Source organism: Ambystoma mexicanum, chromosome 6q (genome assembly GCF_040938575.1).
Source record: "Ambystoma mexicanum isolate Mex_15411 chromosome 6q, UKY_AmexF1_1, whole genome shotgun sequence".
NCBI lineage: Eukaryota > Metazoa > Chordata > Amphibia > Caudata > Ambystomatidae > Ambystoma > Ambystoma mexicanum.
The window spans coordinates 194,613,811-194,637,477 of NC_090937.1; the positions used below are offsets into that span (position 1 = coordinate 194,613,811).

Genomic DNA, 23,667 nt, shown 5'->3' on the forward strand with positions numbered 1-23,667 from the left:
CCACGGAAAAAGATGAAGAGAAAGAATCTAAAACGGAAAACTACCCAGCTCGCAAACATAGAGGTCAGTTTGTCGAGTGAGAGGAAAGAGCCACTGACCTCACACTTTGGTTATTGATTAAGATCACTGGTATTGCAAAGGTCGTCAGGAATACATGCCGTGGCGGCATACATCGACAGCGGAGCAGTCGGGAATTATATAGATCAAGACCTGGCTGCAGAGATGGGGCTTCCCTTATGTTCTAAGCCGACTACAGACAAGGTGACTACGGTAGATGGGACAGAAATCGCTTCTGGACCCGTAACCCAATGCACAGCCGAGATAACCTTGCTGTGCCAGGACGGGCATCAGGAACTCATTTTGTTCGATCTCATCAAGGCACCTCAATTCCGGCTTATACTAGGGATGCCATGGTTAGTCGCTCACAACCCTTTTCTTTGATCGACTGGCGGGCCAGGAAATTAACCTTCCCCAGTGACTGCTCTCCAGCCTGTTATTATCAAGAACAGAAACCAGCTTTCAGGATTTCTGCAACTCCCGGAGCGACAACATCAACCCTGGGTGTAACTAATACCTTGCCAGAGGAATACCGCAAATTTCCAGGATGTATTCCAGAAGGACCAAGCAAACACCCTGCCGCCGCACAGGCCTTATGACTGTCAAATCAACCTTGTTCCTGGTGCTCAAGTCCCTTGTGGTAGAATCTAGGCTCTTACAGAACCTGAAAATCTTCATCTGAAGTCTTACTTAGACCAACACCTTGCAAACGGATTCATCTGTCCATTGAAGTCCCCTGCAGCCAGTCCTTTGTTCTTCGTGCCGAAAAAAGAAGGGGACTTAAGGACCTGTATTGACTACCACGCATTAAACCAGATCACTGTAAAGAACCGTTATCCCTTGCCACTTATCCCAGAAATGCTGGGCCAGGTCAAAGATGCTCTGATTTACACCAAATTGGATCTTCGGGGAGCGTACCACCTGGTCCGGGTCAGAAGCGGAGACGAATGGAAAACTGCTTTCCGTACCAACTATGGTTTATTCGAATATCAAGTAATGCCCTTTGGGTTATGCAACGCTCCGGCAGCATTCCAATATTTCATGAATGACGTCTTGAGAGAGTTAATTGATGTCTGCGCCCTAGTGTACATAGATGATATCCTAGTGTACTCAACCTCAAAACAGGATCATATCAAGCACGTCCGTTCAGTCCTCGCCAAGCTCAGTGAACATCATTTATATGTAAAGCTTGAAAAGTGTTTCTTTCACGTAACTGAAGTAGAGTTTCTAGGCTTTATCCTTACTCCCAGAGGCATCAGGATGGACCTGCACAAAGTTGACGCTGTTCTGAAGTGGCCATCACCAACGTCAGTAAAAGGAGTGCAAAGTATGTTGGGCTTTGCGAACTTCTATCGCCGGTTCATACCAGACTTCTCCCAAGTTGTACACCCGATCACCGTATTACTATGAAAAAATAACAAAAAATTTACCTGGACCGAAGAAGCAGAAAAAGCTTTTCAGGAACTTAAGAAAAGGTTCACCTCAGCGACCAATCCTGCGACATCCACGTCCAGATCTTCCTTATATCGTGGAAACGGACGCTTCCAGTATAGCAATGGGAGCTGTCCTCTCACAAAGAGATCCTGACACCGGCCAGCTACATCCAGTGGCCTTCTGGTCGAAGAAGTTCTCACCTCCAGAAGTAAATTATGCCATTACGGACAAAGAACTCTTGGCAATCAAATCCGCCTTTAAAGCTTGCCGACACTACCTTCTGGGGGCCAGACACACCATTACAGTTATCACAGACCACCAAAATCTGCAATATCTTAAAACAGCTAAAGCCCAGTCTTCACAGCAGTTGCGGTGGGCTCTTTTCTACGCCGAATATGATTATGTCATTACATTTCGACCAGGGGTCAAGAATGGAAAAGCTGATGCACTCTCTCGTACTGGCACTGATGACATAGTTTATACGGCCCCAGACCCAGTCCCCATCATACCCAAAGACAAACTCTTAGGCCTCACTACGGCCTTAACCCAAGTGGAACTGGGAAAAGAAATTCAACAAACCATGAATCCGGATTCCCTCCTTGCATGGCAAGCGCAGGGGGAACAATATTCCATCAAAGATCACTTAGCCTTTTTTAAGGGTCGTCTGTACATACCCACCAAGGACTTACAGCAACAAATCATTTCAGGTTATCACGATTCTTTGATCGAAGGACACCCTGGAATTACCAAGACCTTAGCCAAGGTAAAACAGAACTTCTGGTGGCCTACTTGGCGTAGAGATGTCATCCAATACATTCAGTCTTGTGGAGTCTGCGTACAAAACAAGTCGCAAAAACAAAAACCATCTGGCCTTCTAAAACCTTTGGACATTCCTCCTGCACCATGGCACACTCTTTCCCTCGACTTCATCACTGTCCTACCTTCCAGTCAAGGGTTTAACACCATTCTTGTAGTCGTAGACCTATTCTCAAAGATGGCGCACTTTATTCCGCACAAAGGCCTCCCTGAGGCATCCACTCTAGCCAAGGTATTGCTGGACGGTATTGTTAAACTACATGGCTTCCCATCAGTCCTGATCTCCGATCGAGGTAGCCAGTTCGTCTCTAACTTTTGGAGAAACTGTTGTGCAATGACGCAAATTGACGTCCGGCTATCCACTAGCCATCACCCCCAAACGGACGGTCAGACCGAGATAACCAACCAGACCCTTGAGCAATACCTACGATGCATGTTGCAGCATGAATTAAGAGACTGGAAGGACTTACTATGGATAGCCGAGTACACATATAACAACTCCTTTCATTCCAGTACCGGACAAACACCCTTTTACACCCTATATGGTAGACACCCACGTACCTCAGAACTGGATCTCCCAACCAGCTTGGAAATGCCAGCAGTAAAAACCCTTCACACCAACATCACTCAGGCTTTCAAAAAGGCCCAAGAACATCTAATTCGCGCCAAAGACAAGCAAAAACAATTTGCCAACCAACACAGGAAAAAGGCCCCAGACTATCAAGTAGGGGACAGGGTTTGGCTGGCCGCCAGGTTTATACCCATCAAAGGAACCCAAACCTTTCAACCCAGGTACTTAGGACCCTACATCATCAAGGCGATTATTAATCCAGCAGCCGTCAAATTAGATTTACCATCCAACCTACACATCCTCCCGGTATTTCATGTGTCTCTTTTAAAACCAATGCAGCCTGGTACACGGATTGGAACACCACCAAAACCCATTCTTGTTGAAGGAGAACCAGAATTCGAAGTTAAAGGCATACTGGACTCTAAGTATTCAAGAGGGAAGCTATACTATCTAATTGATTGGAAAGGATTTGGACCCCAAGATAGATCCTGGGAACCCTGTGAAAACGTTCATGCGCCACGTCTGATCAAAAACTATCATCGAAACTTCCCAACTAAACCCAGGCCGGACAGGAGGAACACCTTGAGAGGGGCCTTGGGGGGGAGTGCTGTCACGACCCCCATCCAGAAGACCCCCTGGCAAGCCCATGGGCCAGGAAGGGTCTCCACTAAAACCAGGCATCCTTGGCCTAGGCCTTCTTGGGGCCAGTCCTGGCGCCTTTGGCGCCAGGCTCATACTTGATAAAAGACTTGTATTGGGAACTACTTTATTTTAGTGTCAATCAACATGAAGGTATCCACATAGCTTGGCTCCTTGGAACCAAGCTATGCGGTATAGTATTTTTGGGTGTGGTACCATAGGAACTATTTTACCTGGACTACTTTCTTGAAGCTATTTAAACCACACCCGACTGGGATAACACGCTTCACGTTACTTTGCAATTCTGCAACGTGACGCTCACCATGTTCAGCTGCACCCGCGAACCTCGGAAGAACAGCATCTGTAAAGGAGAAAAAGGACATTGTTAGCAGCAGCAGCTTACCTGTAATTTCTTGGTTAGCTGTCCACGGCTCTTGAGATCAGCATCCTGGAACCAGCGCTCCTCCCGAACCGACGGATCTGCAAAAAAAGAAAGAAACCAGGCATTAGACATTTTTACAATTTAATGAATGGTGCCGAAAAGCTTACCTCGCAAGCCGCTCCTCGACCAGCATTGCCTCAGGAATTCCATGCACCGGGTGAGCACTGCAACCTGTGGGAAGACAAGACAACAGGTTAGCAAGAGGCAACGCATCATAGTGCTGCGCTTAGCGCCTACTCACCGCATCAAGGCACTCTAAAAATGCCATTACTTACCGGCGAGACCCAAATCAGTCTATGCCACATATTGGGCTTCCGCGCACCTAAGGAAGAGAAAAGACATTAGTTAAACCAAAAAGGCATGCAAGGACAATAATATAGCACAACAATAAGACCTACCTGAAAGACTCAAAGCGGGCCGGCATCAGTGAAGTAACTCGATCGCAAACGCCCACCAAGCACAACGCGCCCCTGCCAAGAAGGCAGGACGGAGAACACACCTGCATTAAAAACAAGGTGAGGAGAGGTCCAGTGAGGCCGCGGGTATATGGGGTGGTGGGAGACTGTTTACCCCAGTTGCCCAGTCTTGAACATTGCCCACCTGTATTCCAGGCAGAACCCTCCCTCTGGTCACACCTGGGGACCGCAGAGAAGGATACCTGAGTCCCAACTGCTGGGTGGCGTCCCCGTGGAACCAGGTGAGCATAACAGAAAATGATAAAACGAATTAGGTGAAGAATTGTGAGTAAATATAAAATTTATTTTGTGGAATAATTATTGGTTTAGCCACACCTGAGACTGGTCAGAGCAGTTGGTCTATTTTGTGGGAGTTTGGACCACCTCCCAACTATGTATGCCTCAGAAACAGTAAACTCCTCAATGTTTCAACCAAGCTCTGTTTGATGTATCAAGAAATAAGGTGTAAAATGCTAATGAGGGATCATGTCCACTTGCACAATGATGTTGACATTTGTGAATTCAGCTATGGCAGAATTTGAAAATTATATATTTAATGGATTGCTAAAGGACGTTTATGTATTGGGGACATGCCATCCCTGCTTCTCCTCTCAGCACGTCCTCTTCTAAAATTCTGAGAGGCTTCCTGTTTTTGTAAGAGAAAATGTCTCTGGAAGTGAGTCAGCAACCCAATGAAGTGACAAGTATCGCAACAAATGCATGCTCCCATTCAAACCTTGAGGCTGGCTAAATGACTATGAAAGGTTCAACACTTTAACCTTAAAAACAGGGTCAGCGTTGTGAAAAATGAAATGAGCACCAAGCCCAGTATGCATTTTTTTTAAATTAAAGTGTTTAGGTACAAAATAAAACATTAACACTATTAATATCATTTACAACATTCATATAAGTTACAGTACATATTTTACCTACAGAAATAAATAATAAAATCCTTCATTAACTTCCTCATTTACACATTTTTCTACAATTTCTCAATTTCCAACCATATATAGTACATAGTGTAATTCAATACAAAGCTAGCGCCAGAATAAATGAAAGCCTATGTTTGGTTAGTATGCAAACAATCTAGGGGGGGATCGTATAGAGCACTATCCCTTAGCTGTAATATGAATTGTCGTTGTCCATTGCATTAATAAATGTCTTTCAATCTCCTTCCAAATTGCACTGCATATTTGATCAGCATAAGGACTGTTCAACCACGCTCCTAGTCTAAACATGATAGGTTAAAGTCCCAGGCGTAGTAACAACATAAAGTACCTTGGTTTATTATCCCTAGCCATTTTAAGGTATTTAAAAGGCGCATTTATAGGAAATGTCTGGAATAAGTTTCTCTTATGTAAGGTTATCACAGATAGTTGTCTAAAATTGTTATCTCTATCCCATACGCCAGATTTTTCTTTGATTTCTTTAATAGCTATACCAATGTTTTTAAAAGATCCCACATCAAATCCAATCTGATCTAAAAACATAAAAAACCTCCTTTAACCAACATTTTAAAAAGTCCTGGAGTAGTTCTTGTGCATAAAGTGTTTAAAATTACAATAAATTGTAATTAAATTATTTTCATCTGCCCAATTTTTTACAAATAATACAGTGCTGTTTATTTTCTTTAAAGTGCTAAGTGCAGTTATACCCAATTCACTACGAATGGCTTCTACAGGGGTATAATTTGGTAGAACGAAAGTGAGGTGCCACAATTTTCCTTCCAGGATGTCCAGCCATGAGGTCTCCTTATCACTGAGTATCTCCAGGCCAACCAAAATGCTAGAAACAATGCTAGCATTATACACTTTCAACAAGCCCACGACGGAGTAACCCCCTTTGTATTTTACATAATTCTTTATAGCATTAAACTTTCTAAAAGTTTTGGTGATAATGTAATTTCCCAATTTATCACCATTGTTGGTTTAAAAGAAAGGAAAACCCAGGTAAATATACCTATCCACTCTTTCAATAATTTTGTTCCCTATTTCCAATGATACGTTTTTATTTTTCTATTCCTTTTATGAAATATAATTATTTTAGTTTTCTTATAATTGATTTCTAAACCATTTTCTAGGGAATATCTCGGGAGAGCCGTGAGTGTACACTGTAGTACAAAGCAGTTTGATCTAATAATAAGGTATTGTCTACGTACGAGAGCCAGGCTACTGGGTGAAGACCTATAAGCAGGGGGAAATTGTGACATTTCATCAAATGTTCATGTAAATCTGCAACATAAAGATTATACTGAACAGGGGCTTATAAGCAGCCCTGTTTAAGTCTGTGATTAATAGGGATAATATCACTCAGGAATCCTTCTTGATTGATACTAACTCTGATGGAAGTATTAGTGTACATTTCCCCTCACAAGATGAAGTAAAACAGGGCTAAGGCTCCAATCTTCCAGTTTTTGTAATTTATGTCAGAGGCAGCCTTGCAGTCTGCAAAGCAGTCATACAAAACTTGCTCTTTGTCAAGCTTTGCCACTTTTGTCAAATAAGAACGTGCCTGTCAGTTAGATAGTGTACCAAAACCTTTACAAAAGCCCACTAGTTGGTTTTTAAAGATTCATTGGGTTTTAATCCACTGGCTCAAATGTTCCATTATCGCTTGAGCAAATAATTTGGAACTGGCCTTGAACATGGCTAATAGCCGGTAGTTATGAGAGTCTGACCTGTCACCCCTCTAAAAGATAGGAATAACAATGGATTCCTTCCAACTTTGAGGGTCACCACCAGTAGTTATTATTTTAACAAAAAGTGTGTGTAACAAAACCGCCCATAAATCAGGGTCAACTTTTAAAACTATATTTGGAATTCCGTCAAGGCTAGGGGCTTTGGATGGCTTTAGTTTCACTATTAAAATTTTGATGTCCTCCTCTGTGCACATAAGATCTCCACCTGTTTCTTCCATATATCTAAAGCCACAAAAGAAATTGCTTTCGATGGGCGTGTTATAGAGAGAAGCTATATGCATAATCCACGTTGTTGGGTCAAAAGGATTGCGTTCTTTCTCTCTGTCTGTAGTTTCTGTCCAAGAATTGTATAAATACCAGAATCTATCGGAATCAGATTCTTGTAGGGCTCTGAAAACATTATACCATTGAGTAGTAAATGTTGATGATTTATGCTCTCACAGCATTTTTATATTTAGTTTTCAATCTGGTTAACATTTCCCTCTCCCTCACCCCCTCCACATTTAATGACTTAGTGTGCTTTATCTCTTTTTTGTCTATATTCTTTTCTGCCCTTATAACAGCATCAAAGGAAAAACTCAGGGTTCTTTTTCTATTAGGGCAGATCTTTTTTCCAAAAGTCAGAGTATATCCATAGGCATCCTTCACAGCAACATATTAAAAATCTTTCAACACAAAGCTTGGATCTATCAGTATTAAAAAAAACATGGGTCAATTAAGGAATGAAAGCTCCTATACTCATATCATTCCAACCCGTGTCCCCCCCCTTCTGAATGCTGGCCCTTCAAATTTGCCAATTTGTTTACCACAGTTCATGTAGGGTGATGGCTTCACCTATGGGTCCACCTCTTCTGGGTGCTGACCCTTCTCAATTGTATTCCACAAATGTATTTCTCAATTCTCTTCTTACTTGCAAATTGGATGATAGCTACACATCTGGATCTCCGTCTGTCGGGCTCAGACCTTTCTTGACTGCTAGTAATTGGGTGGTAGCTTCATCTCTGGCATCCCTCCTTTGGGGTGGCTTCACCCTCGGTCGGGCTCGGACCCCTCTTGCCTCTTGCAGGATTTCTCCTCCCTCAGTTTCTCAATGTCTTTTTCTTGGGTGATGGCTTCACCCTTGGATCTCCCTTGGTCGGGCGCGGACCCCTCTTTACTTCACATTTGTTCAAGATTGTTGGGATTCACTTCCCTTTCTTTCACAATGCTTGTAGATCAAAGTCTTTTAATTGTACTAGGATTTTGCTTTACCCTCAGTATGACCACATTACCTATTCTGCTGGCTCTCCTATGGCCTTCTGGTATCTGTAGTTTCTCTCATATGGGGCTTGACCAGAGTCTCTTGAATTAGCACCCATGTGGTGCCATTTTCCCTCTGCAACTGGTCTCCCCTTCAAACCTTTACAGTTCTTTCAAGGTTCATCAGCTTTGGTTCAAAAGTTGCCACTTTGCGATTCTCACTCATCACAGCACAGTTCTTATAGGTTTTCCCCTCGACCCAGCGGCTGTGTCGAACCACTTGGCTGTTGCCTTTTGGAGTCATGGCCTCTACCATGAGCATGGGAGCTTCCCTCGCTTCTGCTCATCGGGATAGGTTTGCCCCGTGTATTGTTGACATCTGCAGGACACTAGTGCTATTGTTTGCAGCTTTAGGCTCCCTTCCACAAAGGCTCTGGGGGCCTGGGATGAAAAGGGCAAGGTCACTTGGCTCCTCGCCACCCTCTCACTTCCTGCTGCCTTTCTCCTTCTTTTGAACGGCCGCGTGGTAGCCGTCACATTATGCTGTCTGCTGTACTCGTCTTGCTCGTACTGTGCTCTCCTACTCCACCTTTTATCCCTGTGGGGAAAAAGACGGGCCATCAGGTGTGTGTGATTTAAGTCAATCACCTGACTTTGCCTGACCCTCCAGTTGGGACATGTTAGGTACACAGGCTTAACATCAGTCCGTTGTTTGTGGTGTGCGTGACTGTTTGTGTCGGAAAAGGGGAACGCCTAAATGTCAGAGCATCCTACAGAGTCGGAAGGGAAAGAAGTGTTTTATGGGATCCTACCCCTCATATTTGGGTTTAGGGTGCTCTCCGAAGGGTAGGTTTTGGAGGGTTTGTTAAATTGACGAGAATGACCGAGATGAAGAACTGAACATAGGGGATCGTAGGGATGGTAGTGTTCTGTCATAGTAGTTTGGGATTTTGGGAAATGACAATCTGGGACGGAATTGGTAGGGTTTGCAGTAGACATTGCTTGGCTGGATCGTTTGGAGAGCAAGATACTTAGGTCCATATTAAATGTGCCTAGAACAACTCCAGTAGAGCCACTACACTGTGAGCTAGGTGTCTTTTCTTTGCGGGCACACTGGCTACTTAAACGCTGTAAATGATACTTTCTATTGAGACTGCAGAAGCCTAACAACAATATGCTGCTGGGCTTAATGGCCAAGAAGTTGGGCTGTGAGTATCCCATTAACCTTTTGCAGGATTTGGAGAACGTAGCACTTGGCCATTTTACGAACATTGATCACTCAATGGATAGCATACTTGAGATGCCCGATTATTGGAACCAAATCAATAAGAAAACATGGATGTCTGACAGATCTGTAACCATACAAGAATTGCATGATAAGAGACATTATTGTGAACATAGCCACAAGGGGTACCCTATTCGGGGTCCTTGTACATATTTACTGAAAGTATGTAATGAGAGGATGAGGGAATTTATAATGTACATCCGTTTAAACATTTTGCCAATATATGAATACACAGAGAGCTGGATTGGTGTACAACTAGAGGATAGATTATTCAGGCTCTGTTATGGGGTGTGGAATCCAGCAGACACATCCGGACACAATGCCCGGCACTGAAAGTGTATTATCAAAAGGCTTATTCTGCTTTTGTGGGGGAAATCCTAACTGTCCAGGAGAACCAGTTTTGGAGCACGGTATATTGTGCTTCCTCACTGGTCACTACAGGGGCCAGCTTCTATGTTTGGAAGGAGGCTGCTAAACTCTTGCTACTCGCTTAGATTTGTTTGATATGAGCTAAAATGCATCTCCACCGATGGGAAGCACAGCATACCGTCTCTGTCATTTTGAGAGTTGGCCCTTACGCGGGAGAGGGTGAACGTGGAGTTTCTGCTATTAGCCTGAATTTTATTGAATTAAGTGCAATGTAGTTCTAGAGGGTTTTAATATGTTGAAGCTAAAAAAGCATTTATGATGAAATGACGAAGTAATATTAGTGTATTTTAAATTAGAGTAATAGGAGCCCCAGTAAACTAAGAGATAAGTTATTGATAAGGAAATGTTTCAAACATTTTAAACCTGATCTAAATTGCTTAGTGTATGATAATGCTTTTACTTGATGTTAAGAATACTTTTGAGGAGCACTGTATTTTCTTTTATATGATAAAACTGTGCCTAAGGTTTGTATTAACAAAGTGCACAATAAAAAAAAAACCGAATCCCTTCATACATTTTAATTCTTGTCCAACCCTATACACAGTTTCATCAGCAAGCCAGATAGCACACCCTATTGTGTTTGAAGAAATCACACCCTCAGTATCTACCCATGTATCCACCTGCAAACTGGAAACTTTGACCCTGACTAATTTAGGTGTTGTACTACTTTCTCACAAGTGTTCTGTTGGTATTGCAATGTCACAGGGTGTTAATTACCTATAGTTTTAAAGAATTAGATTTTATTCTTGCCAAAATATGGTCAGGGAGCTCCAAATTACCCACCACCCCCTCCGGCTGACATACACAAGAAAATCGATTTCCCCTTTAGAATTTTGGTTTCTTCCGCTGACGGATGCAAACCCACATTCACAAACAGATGGCAACGGATCAATTATAGACCAAGTCACCCATTGCACAACTACAGTCAGGAAAGTGTGCAACAAATCCATATGCGTAGATCATGGACATATTTTCATTCTACCTGGACCAAATATGGCATCCACAAAAATCAATCAATTACTGAACATTTTCATTAGCCCCGACAGCTGCCACCTGAGTTCTGTTTATTGCTACAATGCGAAAGTGTGATGAAGTTTTGGGGCCCAAAATTGTTAAATATTTCTCTACTCCTTATATAACTCACCTTTAAATGGCCAGGGATCCAGATGCCTTTTCCACCTGCCCATTGGCCTCATGTCACCTCCTTTTACAACACCTGCAAGCAAGACAACAAAGGTTCTTCGTGATTGTCGGAAACCAGAACAAGACTTGAGTGCACTGGCTAATACTTGTAGAAGGATAATTCTCTCCCCAATAATAAAAACCAACAGTAAAATGAATAGCTTAATTACAACGATGAACACAAAGAAAATGTCCATCATTCTTCAAGGTTCTAACATGTGTCAGATCCCACCATGTGACATCATGCAGATACACCACAGCATATTGTCAAAGTACAGGTAGTGCCCACAGCCAACATATCAATTTGTTCATGTAAAAAGAAATAACAGGGGATCAAAAACATCAAATTTAAACAATCCCTAAATTGAAATTAATAAATATTTTACATTTCTATTTTATTTTTCAATGCAAAATTACCTTTAAGCTACTAGAATAGTTTACCATCATTTATGTTACATGTAGAATAGCATGAAAACAGATTGTGCAGAAATTATTGCAATACGAATTTTCTTTTTAAAGAATTAAAATGTAACTTCCGATATTATCACTGCCTTCTCGTTTTACAGCTGCTTCGCAGTTATTTTGTGTTTCCAGACACGTTTTTAGAAGATTGTTCACTGGCAGTTACCATTCCCTAAGGATACTGCTTTTGTTGTTGGGCTTCTGAGTCTTTTGGATTGTACAAGTAGGCGTTATATTCAAGTATAGAGTTGTATGGGCATTTGGTGGCCGAACCGTACAGAATGATGAAGGGATGGGGCAGGGGAGATAAGATATACTGTTAGCATGAATTATAAAATAATTGGCTATAGATTGGTTTGTTTATTTATTTGTAATGCGATCCATACCCAGGGGTATCAGGGCGCAGAGGAAACAAGAATATTTTCAGCTTAAAGGTTACATATTTACATACAGGAAAAGACATACAATCACAACGGTAAATCATTACATAATATACAATGTTACAATTCAGCAACTACTAGGCAATGTAGTTACTTTTATAGTGCAGGCTACGGGATAGTACAATGATGAAGAAGGTGGGACAATAACAGGGTACGTTAGTGGTCATTTTCTTTGAGCCAGTTGATAATGTTATGCCTGAAGTTCAGGTAAGTTTGGTCCGCTCTAAGGGATGGGGGAGTGAGTTCTATGTCTGCGCTGCTTTAACTCGGAAGCTGCTTCTTCTGACTTTAGTCAGTTTAAACCTAGGTACCACTAGACAGTTTGTGTTTGCAGTCCTGGTTGGACGATTGGATGGTTTTCTATTGATTCTCTCCACAAGATATCGAAGAGCAATGTTGTTGAGGCACTTGTGTGTGAGCGAGACAGTTTCGAGCAAGATTATGTCGCTGGCAGAGAGCCAATTGTTCTGTCTTCTTACCTCAGAAATGTGATCTTTTTTAGCTATGCCCAGTGCCGCTCTAAGGGCATTATTCTGGAGAATTTGGATTTTGTCGATAATGTACTTATTTGCATCTAAGTATAAGGAATTACAATAGTCCAATTTTGACAAAATTAAAGCTGTGGCCAGAATGGTGCAACCTTTCTTAGATAGGAATGGTTTACCTGCTCTAATTAGTTTGCATGTGTATGCAGTGGCAGAGGCCATAAAGTGGACCTGTTTGGCAAAGGTGAGGGTGCAGTCTAGGTAAAAGCCTAAGGCGTTTACCTCTTTGGCCACTTTAATAATGTTGCCATCGATATTAAAGGAAATGTATTTGTGGCCAGGTTTATTGAGATTGAAAGTGGTTCCCAGTATAATGAGTTCAGTTTTGTCATCATTCAGGCATAGACTGTGAGTAGCCATCCATGCCTGGATGATAATGATATTGATATGTTATTTATATAGCGCCTTAATCCAAAGTGCTTTACAGAGCACATATTTACATACAATATCACCCAATCGAAATTGGTACTTGTGAGGTAGATTTTGTTTACCAAGGCCAAATCCTTGTCATAATCCCCCGTAAGTGGTATGAGGATCTGGGTATCATCTGCATAGTTAGTGTAGGTGATACCAAGATGGTCGTCCAGATCATCGAAAAGGGGCTTATCAAATATATTATACATTGTGGGTGAGACACAGGAACCCTGTGGCATTCCACATGTGATTGGAATAGGGTCTGCTGCTGCTGATGGCGAGATAGTCCTGTTACTCAGAATGGATTGGATCCACACTATGGCCTCCTGGGAGAAGTGAGCTGCTGAGTCCAGGTAATTGCAGAGGACATTGTGGTCCACTAAATCAAATGCAGCCGAGAGATCTAGAAGAAGTAGTAAAGCCAAATTCCCCTTGTCCCTGAGTTTGTCTATTTGGGCCGTGAGGTCAATTAGTGCGGTTTCAGTACCGTGTTGAGGTCTGAAGCCTGATTGTCGTGTTCCTAGGAGTTGGTTGAGCTCTAAGTGCTTCTGTATCTGGAGATAGGCCACCCTGTCTAAGATTTTAAGTAGAAATGGGACTGTTGTGATGGGCCTGTAGTTGGTGGGAATAGTTGGATCTAAGGACTGTTCTTTGAGGAGGGGGAGAACCCCCAGGACTCCTTTAAATGGCTAGGGATGGTCCCAGAGGAGAACAAAGCGTTAATTAGCTTAGTTATAAAGGGTGCCAAGTCTCTTGGTGCATCGTTAATGATTTTGGCTGGGCATTTATCTCCCTGACAGTTCGAGGGTTTGAGGAACCTGCGATGAAGAGACTGCGTTACTCACTATGTGTAAAAGGAGGGGAGGGTTACTAAGAGTTTTTGAATCTTCACGCTGCTGAGGCATAACCCCTAAATTAATAAGAATGGCAGAATGGCCCAAGAAAGGAAAATATGCTATCTAGGGAGCCAATGCGGAAAGGCGGACAGAGAAGACAAAAGCACTCAGGAGTCTAAAAACCCCATTAGAGTCAGACAAAGTGAGAGGGGTTTGAGTGAGGTTAGGTGGAGCAGAGGTGGGAACAAGATACCAGAAGGAAGAATGGTGGAGTTGCGCAATGCAGAGACTGTGATGGAACTTGTTACAGCTGAGGTATTGGTTGTGATAGAGTGGTACCTGAGAGTGTGGATGTGAATGAGTGGATATTTGCTGGAGAGTGCAGAGGGTGTTAGGTGCAGTGTAGCAGGATAAGTGAGTGAGAGCAAGGAGGGTTATTGAGGGAGTGAAAAAAGGAATGAAAGTGGGACTCGCTGTGCTCTGGAGAAAGACACTGCCAGCTTTAACAAGTAAAGAAAAACATCTACGCTGGTTCACTGAGGCATTTCATCACCTATTCTGGCCTCACCACATCTCTTTGCTGGCAGCGTACACCCAAGAACGTGTGACAAAGACTGCGTTTCATGCTATATATGAGAAGGGAAGGGACTAATAATAGTTTCTGAACCTTACTGCTGCTGTGGCACCACGCTGGGTGTGGTGGGGTTGAACAGAAAGGTTGATTGGCCCAAGAAAACAGGCGATCTAGAAAAACAACGAGAAGAGCAAGACAAAGGCAGTCATGGGTATTAAACCCCCACAAGAGTCAGATAAAGTGAATGGTGGTCAGGTGAGGCACATGTGGACCGAGAGACCAGGCAAAGGAAGTCCAGTGGAGCAGAGCGATTTAGAGACTGTGTTGAAGCGTGTTACAAGGAAGCTGTTGGTTGTTAGAGACAGAGTTACCCAATTGAGAGAGTATGAATGTGAATGATTGAATGTTTGTTGCTGTGTGTGGCTAGGGTTAGGTGTAGTGTAGCAGGATAAGTGAGTGATAGCAAGGAAAGTGAGTGAGAGCAATTAGTGATTGTCAGAGTGAAAGAATTGAGTGAAAGTGGGACAACTGAGGTAGGGGGAGTATAGAGAGTGGAGAGGGGATAAGAGAGTAAAGCAGGAGAGGAGAGTCTAGTGGAGAGTGGATAAGAAAATGGAGGTAAGAGTAGAACAGAAGGGGTGGAGAGGATTGTAGAGGGGCTAGGAGAGGAGAGCAGTAGAGAGGAAGGAAGAAGAGAGTGTGGACATCAGAGGGACAGAAGAGGGAAGGTGATCGGAGAGAGTGAAGCAGGGTGGGATAGGGAGAGAGAGAGTAGACGAGGGGGAGTAGTAACATCAGGGAAAGGAACGAGAGGGAGTAAGAATTTGAATAGGACTAGAACACTATGGAGAATTTCTCGCATTTCATTCCTGGGGAAAGGTCAGGACAGGATATCACCTAGAAAAATCCTGGAGGAAGAAAGGTAGAAAAGGTTAAGGCCTTTAAGGCTTACTCTGACCTTGCCAAGAAGTGGGGTGGGGGCTCACCGTAAAGCAGTACAGAGCTAGTCCTGGCCTGGAGTAGGAACGCAACTGATGGGGGGCCCAATCCTTACCTTTGCCCTTGTGCCAGTTTATATGTTGGCAATACATCTTTGTCTCACACCATGCCTTAACTCCAAGATGCTTGCTAGTCTTTTTTCTCTTATTTGAAAAAAGAGGAAGTGAGACAAGAAATCCGAGCAGCAACCCATGAGAACCAATGTGAAGCATCATCTATGAGAAGCAGAGAGCCCACGACCCGACGATCAGACAGCAGCCCCTCTGTTTCCCACATAACATTACCGGCAGAGAAGAAGCAGAGAATGAGCACTGCTACAAAGTCTGCAGGTGACAGATAGCAAAGCCATTCAGCACTGCTGAGGAGTGGCAGTGAACCTCCACAGTCACATGCACCAACCCTAGACCACTAGAGGCAGTATGGAAGGATTGATGCCCCCATCATACCAGGACTTACATGTGGAGTCACAGGAACTAAGCCCCATAATTCAAGCTTGTACATTCACCATCCCGAGCCACCGTTGAAACTCTGCAGAAGCTCAGCATGGAGAAAGGGGGTGGGACCTAGCCCTCATTTGTAATGTTTGCTATGTTTTCCATACCCTGGGGCAAGGGGAAGAGACAGAGCTAGATTGACCATGAACAGAGGCTCAGTTCTGGGAAGCAGAGGGGATAAAAGAGCTGAGTAGGAAACAGGACGTGCGGGTTGTTCAGGTGAGGTCAGAGAAGAAAAAGGAGGACCAGGATACCAGCAGGAGCAAGGCGCCAAATGTGGATGCTGTTATATTTTAAGGTAAGGTATTGGTTTAGTGAGTACAAGGAAACTGCAGTGTGAGTGTGCATGTTTGTACCATTAATTTCACATTCACTCCTTACACTCCTCCCTACTCACTCGCAACACAGAGTGACAGAAGGTTGTTTGTTTAGTTGGAGGGAGGAGAGAAGTGGGAGGAGGAGAGAAAGAGGAGAGTAGCAATGGTACGAGAGTAGCAGTGGAAGGGAAGTGGTAGGAGGAGAGTCTTAGTTGGAGGAGGAGAGTGGTAGTAGGAAGAAGAGCATAATAGTGTGAAGGAGCGGGTAGCAGTGTGAAGGAGGAGAGAAAGAATGGTGTATAGTTGGAGGGAAGAGTAGTTTGGAGGAGGGGAATAGTAGTAGGAGGAAAATACATAGAAGTAGGGAGCAATATTAGAGAGTAGGAATAGCAAGTGGAGTGGGAGGAGATGTAACATCAAACTGTGGAGGTGAGAACTGGGAGTGAAACACTGGAGGGACAGAAGATTGATGGGGGATTAAGAGGGGGTGAGGTAGTAGGCATAGAAGGGAGAGCTGAGTGTGGATGCAATTGTATCAGCCTGAATACATCGGAGTTAGTGCAAGGCACACTCCCAGTTCCCTGTAGAATGCAAACCTTTGGCTAGAACAGGGACAGCTAGGAGGTCCCTGGGGGAGTTTAGTCAGCCAGCTAGGGGGTTACCATTCAGTAGCACTGCCTTGGGGTTATGGATGCCGTTGTTAAGGAGGAGGGTCATTTGGAAATGAAAGAGCGAGGGCAGCCATAGGGCCAAAAACATTTTAATAAACACTCTTGAGCTATCTGAGACTTGCAGCCTTTGTTGAGCTATCCATGACACCTGTCAACAGAATTCAACCTGGGGTTCAGGGAGGGCCTGGGTTAGGGAGGCAGAATGCCCAGAAAAGACGAGAGAGGGACAGCCTTTAGTGTGTAACAGTTCAGTCTGCTGCCAAAAAGCCATTATCGTACTCAAAATGAAAACCCTTGAACCTATCCTTGTTTGGATATTTCTAAGACCATCTGTGACATACCTACACAAGTGCATACTTAGGTCCATTGAGAGTGTTTTATTGGTGATGAAGTCTATCTAGGAATAGGTAGGCATCATCAATAGTCTAAAGATTCATCAATAGTCTAAAGAAAAGCAGTCTCAGAGTGTGTATAGTTATAGCAGTAAATCCTGAAGGCATTTGAATGTTCATTAAAGCATGAAAGACCAAGAGAAGTCTGTAGCAACCACATGAACTAACATCTGTTATGCCAATGTATACTGTGTACCGCTGCCACGTGGCTCTGTAAGAAAAGTGGATAGGGCTGGTTAGTGAGGGAGAGAGGAATAGGATAGAGTTTGTGCTCATCAGTTGATGTGTGTAGAACCAGGAGAAACTGGTGTATGTGTGTGTGAGCTTACTGGGTGTGCTTTGTTATGTGCACTGGACTTGTGCTTGTAAAGGTGACGTCCAGTGTTTGAGTTGTTTGCAGGTATTGGGTTGTTAGTATGATTAGAGAGGTGTGTTCAATGTGCACATTTTTTGGTGGATAGTTTCACTAGCCCTTTGAGCATTTGTAGTATGTGAGAAGTGTGAGGGTGTGGAGACGAGAAAGAGGGGTTAGTTGGTTTCAAGTGATCTCCGGGTGTTGAGTAGTTTTATTGTCTGTTCTTCTATATTGTCCCATGTTTGCTTTGGTCCTGGTGTATGGTTTGCAGAGTGGTATGTCTAAACGACATCTATAACAAATCAGTATGGTTCAAGTGTGGCTAAAGTCATAAGCAGTGGATTGCATTTGTAGTGTAGATAAATTCAAAAGCAGCAGGTCACAACTCTAGTGTAGATGAATTTAGAAGCAGCGTGTCAGGATCACGATTTGAAGCTTTCCTTATCTCTTGCTTCCGGTGACTTCTTGAGTCGAAGAGGTAGGGTCTATCTTTCGAGGTGGCCAGTTTGACACCCCAGAGCAATCCACAGGGTGACCAACCAGGCAACTACCAAGGTAGATACAAAATTCAGAGCGGAAACCCTCTGGGGTAGAAAACCCCATCTGATGTTGTAACACGTGGAACACACTCTTATGTTGTCAAGCAGTCTCTAATGGTTGAACCCACTCTTCTCTTTTTGAGCAGTATGAAGGATCCACAGTAGAGTAGCAGACTTCAAATGGAATTGGTCCAGACGATAAAGAACAGAAAGAATATGGACTAACATGAAGAGATGAAGGAAGGAGGAACAGGTAAGAGAAAGGCGAGGAAGGGGTGTCAGAAGCTCTCATATACTCAAGAACGGGAGGGCAGCAGGCAAGGAAGAGAAGAACCATGTCTGAAACAAAGGTCAAGATAAGAACGGATAAAAACGGACAGCGCCAATGCAGCTTATCGAAAAAGTTGTGATGTAAGGACTCTGGTGACTGCAGAGACCTAACGTCTTCCAGGTCTGCAAGGCGGCATGGTCAATGCGCTTCCAACAACTAGTTTGGTACATGTGCCGTCCCCATAAAGCATGATGGTACCATAAGGCATAATGAAAATGTTGTGCTTGCTGATTCATGACAGCAGGCCCCCTTCCAAGGCCAGTGAATCCGTGTTTAAAAGGTTTCAAATGATAAAACCGGTGGATCAAAACAGGTGCATGAATATGATGGGCTGGCTCCCAAGTCATGTCACAAATATTGTAGCCTTTACAGTGTACAAGATACTGAAGAACCCCACGATGATAGCGGGAATCACATATGTAATCCACTTCGTACTCCTGTTCCCCTTCGATATTGACCGGAGGAGCTCAAGCTGGGACTGAATGATCAGAAGGTTTACCCAGGTAAGAGCAAAGGAGTGAAGTGTGCAACACTGAATGGATTCTCTTCCAAGTAGGTGGTAGCTCCAGTACATAAGCTACTGTGTTAACATAACGGATTATCTAGAAAGGGCCAAAGTATCTTAGTGCCAATTTAGAAGGAACCAGATGACACGGTATGGTTGCAGAGGCTAACCAAAAAGTAAGTATCCAATGACATAGGAAGTGGCATCCTGTCGGTGTCTATCAGCAAATCTTTTCATCGACTCACTGGTTCGAGAAAGCTGTTTCACATGCTGATTGAAGTTCCGTAGCCCATTGAACAACTGAAGGCACTGTGGTGTCCTGAATTGGAGAGTCTGGTAAGCAGCGAGGATGTAGACCATAAACCACAAAAACGGTGTGTTCTTGATGGATAAGTGATAAGCATTGTTGTAAGCATACTCGGCCACCGGTAACAACACCACCCAGTTGTCATTTACAGAGGTGGCAAAGCAACATAGGTATTGTTCTAGTACTTGATTAGTCCGCTAAGTCTGTCCGTTGGACTGTGGATGGTAGCCTGAGGACAGATCACGATTGATATTTAATGACTTACAAGTATGTTTCCAGAATTGAAAGATATATTGAGGACCTCTGTCCGAGACAATCTATGATGGTAAGCCATGTAAACAAAAAACATCATCTAGGAAAATCTTTGGCATCTCCAGAGATGTGGGTAGTTTAGGTAAAGCCCAAAAGTGTGATATCTTTGAGAAACGGTGAACAGTTACCATGATTGTAGTCATACCATTAGAGGGAGGTAACTCCACAATAAAATCAGTTGATATTGCTTCCCATGGTCTCATAGGTACTGGAAGGGACATTTAATTGTCCCATGAACCTCTGAGGAATATGTTAGTTCTGTGCACAAATCACACATGACCGTACATGCCTTTCGATATCATTTCACAATGTGGCCCACCAAAAATACCTGGAAACAGCCATCCGGGTACAGGTGACCCCTCTATGTCCTGTTACAGGATGATTGTGAAAAAACTGCAGGACCAGTTTCTGGAGACTGCATAGGAATGTAAATCTTCTTATCCTTGAAAAGATAACCTTGTGCGCATGATGTCCTGCAACAGGAGTGATCCCTTGGGGATCTGATATCTGCAAGGAGTTGTTGAAAAAAAGAATGTACAACAAAAACCCTTGAAGGTAATAATCGTTCAGTCATCCTTGTACCTTTGGTTATAGCTGTATGTTTCCGGGACAGACCATCTGCTACGGTGTTGGAACTGCCTAGTATATATATAATTTGAAAGTTACATTATGCAAAAAAAGTAAGCCCATCTTGCTTGTCTACTGTTTCGACACTCCAGATTTTGGAAGGCCTCTAGATTTCAATGATCCTTTCGAAACTCCACCTGATAGCGGGCACCCATCAAGAGATGTCTCCACTCTATTGTTTTAATGCCAAAAGTTCCTTTTCTAGGACCGATTAGTTCATTTCACTTGCTGTAAGGAAACAGGTCTCTCAGTCGGTAAGCTGTCTCCAGGTTTCAGCGTTTTGAGAGTACTCTCTTTCCTAAAGTTTTGTCTTGGGGTTTTCGTCCAACTCTATGCCTTGTATTAGACGCTGCGTGTCCAGGGCTCTCCCAGCTGGGCAGCGTCAGCTGACTTGAAATTTGTGGTTGCTCTCTCCTTCCAGGGTTACTCCTTCCTGACTTATGACAGGGTCAGGGGGCTTCTCTGATCTTTCGCACCAGTCCATCTTCTCTTTCAGACTCTCATTCATTATGGCTTGCATAATCGTCTTCGTCCCTGTTCTTCTTATGTTTTCTCCTACTGAGACAAATGGTACACTGCGTTGACAATAACGTTAACTTGCTCTTCATGGATTCTTCTTGAAGATGGAGACCTTAGGTTTAGGGAGTTTCTCGCAGGAATGGGAGTTCCTGTCCCCAAGGGAGAATCTCTCCCAGTGAGGCCTCACTTGCCTCTACCCCTAGGGAGGGTGCTTCATAGCGGGATCACCCCCCTAGCCTCACAAGGAAATGCTCCCCTTGGGGAGAAGTGACAGAATCCAACAATTCGTCACAACCCTTAACGCTAGCCAGTGAGTATTTTGAGATAGTAGGTGTTACCGATCTCTAGTTTACAGTCACTCTGGAGATTAGGTAAGCCTGGGCTAGTGTGGAGGGAGCCAATGATAGAGAGACAGGGTTAGCCATTAGAGTGTCACTAGCACAACTTACCCAGAATACAAACCAGTCCTTTTGCACATTTTCAGTAATAATTGTAACAAATCCAGGGAATTCGTCCCTTGTCCCCAAGGGGGAGCAGCCCCCTATAAGGCTAGGAAGGTGAGCCAGCTCTGCAATACCCTCCCTAGGGGTCTAGGCAAGTGGAACCTCACCAGGAGAGACTCCCCCTTTGCAAACAAGGACTCCCATTCCTGTGAGGAACTCTCTAAGCCATTCACTTTAATAGCATATTTGGGACTATCAGAAATAAAGAACAATATGAAATCCAGATATTTGTCTGAAGACAAAGCCACAGTATCGCATCACGAACAAGAAAGAGAATCTTCCTCTTTAAGGAGAAACCTCCATTTTACTGAGACGGGTAGACTGAAAAAGGGAGACATGCAGAGGAAAGGTGAAGCAGCAAGAGCGTAAGAAGGGGAAGTCCCCTGACAGTGTGACAGCTGAGAGGGGTGGGCCCAAGGAGAGCCGCAGAGCCTGAAACTTTCAGAAGTGGCCTGAAAGTGAGAGTGAAATGCTGGAGGCCGAGCGTTCACTGGCACTGGAGAGTCGAGGGGACAGGAAACCTCTGGCACTGCTCTGGGCAACCCTGCAGACCACCGTTCTTCACCTGCCAAGCCATTACAAAACGGGAAAGACCATATGCAAATCAAGCTTGGTCACACCCCAAAAGGGGCAGGCCAGCCCGAACTCCTAGGCCACATCCCTTCTGCATGAGACCACAGGCATCCCCAATTATGTTTCGGCCTTGTTGGGCCTCATCAGTGAGGAGTAACTTGGGTCTCTAGGCCCAGCAGGCACAGGATCCACGTCTGGGCATACACATCCCACTCGGGGTGACTACAGCAAAACAAAAGAGGTGATGGCTGGAAGGTTTAGAATTAATCTTAACCTCTGGCATTGCTCTGGGCAACCCACCAGACCATCGTTCTTCATCGCCAGGCCATTACAATAGGGGAAAGACCATATCCAAATCAGTCCCACCCCAAAAGGGGCACGCCACCCCAAACTGCTATGTCACATCCCTTCTGCACGAAACTGCAAGCATCCCCCCACATGTTTTGACCTTGTTTGGCCTCATCAGTGAGAAGTAGCTTGAGTCTCTAGGCCCAGCAGGCACAGGACCCACGTCTGTGCATTGCAGCTTTGTGGTGGGCCATGCATCCGTTCAATGATGCCAAAGCCAGCATGCTGAGCAAACGCGTGGCATCCAGTTACCTGCAGCCATACCTGGTCGCAGAGAAGGAGAAGACCAAGAGCGGGACGCCGGCGGAGTTCAAGAGAGACTGAAACGGAGCCCAAGAGCAGAACCTGAGTGAGTGCCGGTTCTGGGGAGGTTTATCTGCCAACCCAGAGGTAACTGGGAGAACCGGAGAACCAGGAGGCCGCCGGGGAATCATTATACAACTGGAAAAACCTGTCACAGTGAAATTGATGAGATATGGAAAAGAAACATGATAAACTGTAATTGTAACAATGTGAGAAAGAGAATCACAAATAAACCTATAAGAGAGACCATTAAGCATTGGAAACAAATTCCCTAGGAAGAGGGAAACATATTCCATAAAACAAGAAGTGCAGAGTGGAGAATTTCAGAAAGAGAATCCTATGAGTGCATAGTGAAGGCCAGTAGAGCCCATAAAGGAGGAATGCCACCTCAGAAGAGGGAAAATATTAATCACGAAGAAACCCTATCCCAGCAAGAAAATATATGTCAGAGGACTCCAAAAGGCATAGCTGCCTGGATCAAGGGATAAGACAGAGGGCAAAAGAGGATCAATTGAACATTTTCCAGAGAAATGAAAGTAAGCCCAAAAACCAACTGAAAGAGTTACAAGAACTGATCTAGGAGGTGGCGAGAGACTATTTAAAAGAACTTCGGAGTGAGGAAGAGACTCTTTGAGAAGAGACAGTCAGGAGAAGGGAGTCATTCTCCTGGTTTCATTTAGTTGGTTAGAATAGTGGTCGGGTCAGGTAGAACTCGTTTTTGGACAGCGGGCTATTTTTATTTGGAGACGCTCTGACGAATGACGAGCACCTTAGTTATTTATGTAGGCTGGGAATACCCTCAAAGCAAGAGGGAAAGATGAGCATTATTCCTATGAATAAATAAGCCTTGGTCTGAATCCTTCTTCTGACCCGCAACAAAACCCTTGAACTGTCTACCGGTAGGTGTAGATTATTAAGGCCATCTGTGACAGCTGATAATCCGATACTATTAGCCAGCCCTCTGTGGCGATAACATGATAGGCGGTTCCTTGATGCTTCACCTATGTGGTTCAGGAGCTTCAAGGACACGCAGTTAATTTGAACATCCTTGCAT

The 23,667-nt window shown here is 44.0% G+C and overlaps 1 protein-coding gene across 2 annotated transcripts in view; it reads right to left on the reverse strand.

Moving 5' to 3' along the window:
* Window positions 1-23,667, reverse strand: part of SUSD1 (sushi domain containing 1) — a 1,292,988-nt gene that overhangs the window by 91,136 nt on the left and 1,178,185 nt on the right. For both annotated transcript variants that reach the window (XM_069630622.1, XM_069630623.1), the window contains exon 22: window positions 11,210-11,281. In XM_069630622.1, the coding sequence (XP_069486723.1) occupies window positions 11,263-11,281 (19 nt within the window). In that variant the 3' untranslated portion in view covers window positions 11,210-11,262. The remainder of the gene's footprint in view (window positions 1-11,209; window positions 11,282-23,667) is intronic.